Raw genomic sequence first — 6,168 nt, 5'->3', positions numbered from 1 at the left:
ACGGAGAGATGCCAAGATACAAAGGACGAGACTAAAAACACTGACAAAGGGCGTTACCAAAGCAAGAGGGAACGTGCTCCTACTGAAGAGAAGGAGAGTCAAAAAGCAGGTCCTTTCAGCAAGAGGAGGTGCTCTCAGAGCATGGAAGTTGTTGAGCAAAAGCGTCACAAGCAGGAGTACTGGGAGGGAAGCAGGTGCAGAGCTTTCCCTGCTGAAAGAAACAGCCCTGAGAATGGCAGACGAGCAGTCAAATATTGAAAGTACAGATCTGGCAGTGGAGGAAGATCAGAACAAGGTAGCAATAGATATTACCGATCCAAAGGGGAAAGAAGTTGGAGCAGAGAAAGATACTATCGAGATGAAGCACGGAGATGGGAAAGATGTAGCTATTAGAACGATTACTATTCACCTCATGCGACAGGAGACAGTAGAGAGAGAAAATTCTCTCACGGCGATGCAGCCCTTGACAAATCGACTGCAACTTAACTACAGCAGGTCACATAAGCGTTATCATTACAAAAGCGGATGGCCTCACGGTTCCCTCTTGAGAGAGGAAGATGTACGTCGCTTTAGCACACCCCGAGCAGACTTGCATCGTTGCTCAGTACTTCAGCAACATTCCGGAAGACATTCTCGTGAAAGACATGCGCTTCCACCTGTGTCAGCTCATTTGGAGAACTGTCGCCAGAAAAATGAAACAGAAGGAAACAGAAAAAGAAAATATACCCGTGCAGAAGGTAGTGAAAGTGAAATAGAAAGGAAAGACAGAAAGATAGAAAAGGAGCTTTTAGTTGGTGAAAAAAATGCAAAAATATCACAAGTTCTAGAAGAAAAAGAAGTCTAAAGATAAACATGGAGAGAAGGATTCCAAGTAAGCAAGGATTCCAGCATACTCCGCATTTTTTATCCTAATTCTTTTCTGGGTGCTTCTCATGTCTTCCTTTTTTTTTTTTTTTTTTCTCCTTTTTTTTCTTCTCTTTTTTTTCTTTTCTTTTCTTTCTTTTTTTTTTTTTTTTTTTTTTTTTTTTTTTTTTTCTGGTAGTTTCTAAGTTATTTAGATAGCATCAGCTGACTGGGGATCATGTTGTTAGGTTGATCAGTGAAGACATGAAAGCTATTGTTGAATTGTGTCAGAGCTTTGGACCACATAATTCGAATCACATCCGTACACCATTCTGGATTAGGTTAAAAGTTTTTTTCTGCTTGCACCTATTCCAGAGCTAGCCATTGTTAATGATCTGTGTACAAACCAGGACCTATGGTCCTTCAATCTGAGGGCTTAAGTTTGCTGCATCTAAAGTAAGTTGCGTGTGCACATAGCACCACAAAATAGCTGACATGCTGCAAATCATCACCTGTGGTAAAATAAATCAAGTTTCATATAGGCAACAAGTGCCACATCTTTTTTTTCTCTTTTTAACTTGCATGTTTCTTTCAGACTTCACGATTTGTGTTTCTGTGCGCTCCACTTTGACAATGCCAATCGCAAGCGTAAAAGAAGAAGAAAAAGGAGAAGAAGAAAAAGGAGAAACACCAGGAAAGCGAAAGGCTCCTTGGAACACTTAGATCATTGTTTCCAGAAGATAATGTGGGAGAAGAAGGAAGAATCCCATCCTCCAGATGGCTCTTCATGTGAGCAATGCAGAAGCGAGGGCAGTAAACAACCTTACAAGGAAAGGAAGCCTTCCAGCGCAGGCGAAAGCAAGAAATACAGCTCCATGGCATCCAACGAGTATATTAAAGGTAAGCGGCCGCAGTGTGTTTGAGGAATTCCTTTTATATTAATGTAGAGATTATTTCAAACAGTCTTGAAGTGCTTGATGACTTAACAGTCTGCAGATTTATTACCAAATCAAAAAAAGCCGACTTGGTAGACTATTTTTTTCCCAGTTTTGAATGACCACTAGGAAGAAGGTTGTTCCGGCATCAAACAGGATCTTGGCTTCACCCGGACAAGCACTATCACCCATTTTCATGGCACTTTTTAAAAGATCAGTAGAGAATATTTTACAAGTTGTGCAGAAGATCTTCCCGTATGCACAGCTTGCGCTAAAGGAGGACCGACAGCAAGATATAACCACAGCATCCACTTCTTTATAATTCCTCTAAAGCAAAAACTTGTGGTTTGTGCAATCAACTTAAACCTTTCAGACATAATGATGGTAGAATTTTATTTTTTGCATGTGCATGTCTTTCTTTTGGGCATGTCTGGAATATAACGCATAGGTTTTATTGTGGATTCGAAACTGAAATGCCAAATGGAAGCTCTGAATGACTCAATACACAGTAAAGGACGATGCGTTCTCTACTGAAGCATCCTGCTTCTGATGGCAGCTAAGATAATTAGCATTTGTAGAGGTTGACTTGAGGTTTGAAGTATAAGGCACCTATTTTTCTTTCAAAAATCAAAACTCAGATCTTTGGAGGGGAAGCATTTCTAGGTCAATGTTTCTAATTCCTTTCTGAAGAATGTCAGGACCAGGATACAAGTATAACTGGTCTAAGCTAAATATTGTTTTAGCTATCATCATTTTTAACCAGTCTCCTAATTTAAATGTTTGTGGATCATACTATACATGTGCACGTGAGATCAATTAGCATTGATACTTACTAGACGAATGGAATTCTGTGACCATCACATCCTTTATCACCGTGCTTTCATTGTGGGAACCTCCTCCAGAAAGAAATGTTCTTGTTTTTTTTTTTTTTTTTTTTTTTTTTTTTAGTTATTTAGCAACTGCAGAAATTGTTCGTAATCTCCTTTATTCCAAGGGGGAGAAAAAAATCACCAAGAGTAGCATACCTTATCACATCAGTGATACCACATCAGTGGGACTTAGTACAGCTTTGTAGGGCCTTGTGCCATCTCCTTAAATCTGTGGTGGGATGAACTCTAGGAAATAGCTTTCAGTGTGTGCTCTCAAATGAAGAAAGGGTTTTGGCACTTATTTAGAAGCTGTATTAATGTAAGAGAAAGAGACAAAGGCTATTCAGGAAAGTTAACAAACCTCTTTTGCCTTTCAGAGCATTTCAATCGTATTTTACAAGATGATATGTTCGACAGTGATGACGATGCATCCTTGGTTTCTGGAGATGAATTAAAAGATGGAATGCCTGACGGACCAGAGAAAAAACGCCTCTGTTTCAGCAGGTAAAGAAAGATAGATCCCTGTTACGTTTAAATTCTCAGGTCTGCTGAGTCTTTTAAACAGTTCCAGCTGTTAAAAGTGCGAGGGGTGGTAGACGAAGGGGTAACATCAAGTTTGTGTGTTGAAGAGGTGCTTGGTATTCACAAGAAGAAAGGGTGAAGGGACTAAAGTTGTAATGAAGTTGCTCTGAATGACTAAATTGAAAAGCCCAGGCTTCTCTTCCTAAGCCAAAGTGATCCGTAGACTACCAGAACACGTTGACTTAATCCATGGCATTCTTTGAAAGACTCAAGACCACATAAATGTCCTGTCTGTCCTTTTAGCTAAAAATACGCCAACTTTATGGGTTTGTGTTGCCACCTTTTGCCCTTCTGTTTTCCAGGATTGTTAAACCAGTAGTGAATTATGTAGCAGAAAGAAAACTGAGAAATGGCTTGTTAAAACACCTTGAGAAAAATTTGAACGGTGTCTTTATTTGTTAAGCCACCAAGTTGTGTTAATCTTTTGGTATTTTAGTATGGAAGTCATGCAAGCCCACAGTTGGAAAGTTAGATCATGTTGTTGCAGCTGGATCAGTTATTTTTCTCAGTTTCTATTGCTGTGCTGTCCAGAAGATTTTCTGTGCTTCAGAGCAAGGCTAAGTCTCTAGCATCTTTGATTTAAGCCAGCAAAGGTACAGCCTGATTGTAGTGGGGAAACAAATGCTCCTAGCAAATTTATTTCCTAGTAGTAAAGCAAGATTGCAGGGATATTAATTTGCAGTCTTGGTTTAGTAAAGAATAGGAAACGCAAGGGAAGGAGAGGAAACATTTGGGATGACTGAATAACTTAACTGGAAATCTTACATGTATTTAATATACCACTGCCATTTGGATTATTTGGGGAGGGAAAAGAAAGTCTATAGGAAAAATACTTGGAACGTCTGTGTGTCTGTCTATTCAGCGCCTCATTTATAAACTTGTTTTCTTAACTCTTGTTCTAGGAGTGCTTTCTGCGAACCAACATCATGCCGGCCCCGTCCGCTAATAGTAGGAAAAGAAGGGTACGACCAGGTTTCTTACGTGGCACCCGCGGTGTTGCACGCTTTGGAGAAGTTTCCCGTTCACACCCTGGACCTTTCTGTTCTGCTTACAAATGTTGCACTGCCAGAAGAAATCTGCGGACACGTACCTTTTTATTCTCATCGGATTCACTGACTGTATGTAAAGGATCAATCGAGTTGCAAGTAAGGTGAGCAAAATTCATTGGTAATGGAGGTGGCCTTGTTTTAATGTGCTGGGATGTTTGCTTCTGTCTGAAAATCCCCTTTTCTTTTAGACAAAACCACAGACAATCTGGATGTTGTACATGTCCACATTTTCCATACTCAATTTCACAGTGAGGATGTTGCTAGCAGCTCAGAAAGCTGGGCGGTGTTGCTAATAAGCATCTCTTTGTGGAAAGAAATGCTGCTCATGTCACTGGGATCCAGAAAGTAGTTCTCATTGCCTCCTAAGACTGTGTGCTCCCAGTAGATGGCTCTGTACCAGACTGCATGTCGGCTACTTTTTGTAGCCTTCTTTTAAATTATATTAGTAAGGCAACCAAGGTTTGGGGCTTCTGTTTATTTTGTTTTCACACGGACATACACAACTTGTGCTGTTGCAGTATGTGCAATAAAAGCATTAACATTCACAAAACACTTCATTTGCACGCTGATGTGGTTTTAACTAGAAAAAATGAACAGATTTGGTGTTTTTACGTTTAGGCAGGAAATCCATTTTCTTGTTTGGCATCACTACCTCAAAATATTTTTACCTTTAGTGGAAACGTTTGAGAGCCATACAAGTAAGGACAGACATGTTACATGACTGAATACTGATGTGTCCCATAAGAGGGACATTTCCTTTCTTTGTTATGCGATGATTGTGGCTGTGGCCATATAGCTACGGTGTCTAGCCACTGCCTGAATATATCCTTCCCATCTTCTGACTAGAGTTCTCCGAATACTGATAATCTGAAAGGGTGCACAGAGAAATTCCTTATGTGAAAGGATGCTTGCCACTCTGTTCACGTAGTTTCATTTCATGGGGCAGTCCAATGGCTATGTAGCTATGTATTAACAGGTTATTCTACGTGTTTTAGTTTTCTTACCCAAGCTTTCCTTTTCAGTAGCTGATCCGAAATGCTCAGAAGACAGCACCAAGCATAATTTATGTCCCAGATATCCATTTATGGTGGGACAACGCTGGACCTGCCTTGAAACTTACTTTTCTAACTCTACTACATAACATTCCAGCATTTTCGCCAGTTTTGCTGCTTGCTACGTCTGATGTATGTCACTCAGATCTCCCAGAAGAGGTATTTGTCAATACTTTTCTTACTATTTCTTCAGTGTCTTGTAATTTATGAATGCTTTCAGCATCAAAATGCTGTGCTTTGTTAAATGCATGCTGCTATTACTCAGGCACCCTAACAAATCACTTAAAATTTGCTTAGAGAAAAAGAATACTGTGAAAGCATCTGCTTAAGGTTTTTTCTGAGTCAAGCAAGTGACTTTCACCCCTTTCTCATGCATGCAAATAATAAATTAATACAATAATTCAGGTGGCTACAAAGTGGTTCAGTCAAGAATATGCAGTGCTTGAAATGACAAGAGGATGTCTTTACTGAAGAGATTTCTTCTGACAGTCTGCCATTCCATGCTATGTTGGGTAAACTGCTAATAATGCAATTTAGTAGAGAATTGAAACACTTTGATTAAAAAAAATAAAAAATCAGTTTCTTTCTTCAGATAGGCCAAAGCATTCCAAGCTGGAAAGCTGAGTTCCAATTTCTGCTAAAGTAACTTTGGAATCGAATTCTAGTTGTATTCCTAAATAAACTGTAGTAAAAGTACATGCAGGACTTCATTGACTTCTGAGAGTTTACATTAAGGGAAGGTGCCCAAAACAGGACCACACTGTTCTCATTCTGATTATTTTGTCTCAGTTATTGGGGGAAGAGAACGGGTCTAACCTAGAGGTGTTTATTATCAACT

At 39.6% G+C, this 6,168-nt stretch overlaps 1 protein-coding gene across 1 annotated transcript; it reads left to right on the top strand.

Annotated features, from left to right (window-relative positions):
- Nucleotides 1-223: 223 nt before the first annotated feature.
- On the top strand, nt 224-5,486 carry LOC311425690 (ATPase family AAA domain-containing protein 2-like). Its single transcript, XM_084501628.1, has 5 exons — nt 224-871; nt 1,439-1,743; nt 3,025-3,151; nt 4,132-4,379; nt 5,301-5,486. The coding sequence occupies exons 2-4, from the start codon at nt 1,587-1,589 to the stop codon at nt 4,343-4,345; spliced, it is 498 nt and encodes a 165-aa protein (XP_084357754.1). The 5' UTR covers nt 224-871; nt 1,439-1,586; the 3' UTR covers nt 4,346-4,379; nt 5,301-5,486.
- Nucleotides 5,487-6,168: the final 682 nt, after the last annotated feature.

Source organism: Aythya ferina (genome assembly GCF_964211825.1).
Source record: "Aythya ferina genome assembly, chromosome: 33".
NCBI lineage: Eukaryota > Metazoa > Chordata > Aves > Anseriformes > Anatidae > Aythya > Aythya ferina.
Note: the sequence above shows the minus strand (reverse complement) of the source record. Positions and strands in the feature narration are given on the sequence as shown.

What these genes read in the sequence shown, in the direction of transcription:
- LOC311425690 (XM_084501628.1), top strand. Translation starts at nt 1,587, where the DNA reads ATGTGGGAGAAGAAGGAAGAATCCCATCCTCCAGATGGCTCTTCATGT. An exon ending in ATCCAACGAGTATATTAAAG is followed by an intron (nt 1,744 to 3,024) that starts GTAAGCGGCCGC and finishes TTTGCCTTTCAG; the next exon opens with AGCATTTCAATCGTATTTTA. An exon ending in AAACGCCTCTGTTTCAGCAG is followed by an intron (nt 3,152 to 4,131) that starts GTAAAGAAAGAT and finishes CTCTTGTTCTAG; the next exon opens with GAGTGCTTTCTGCGAACCAA.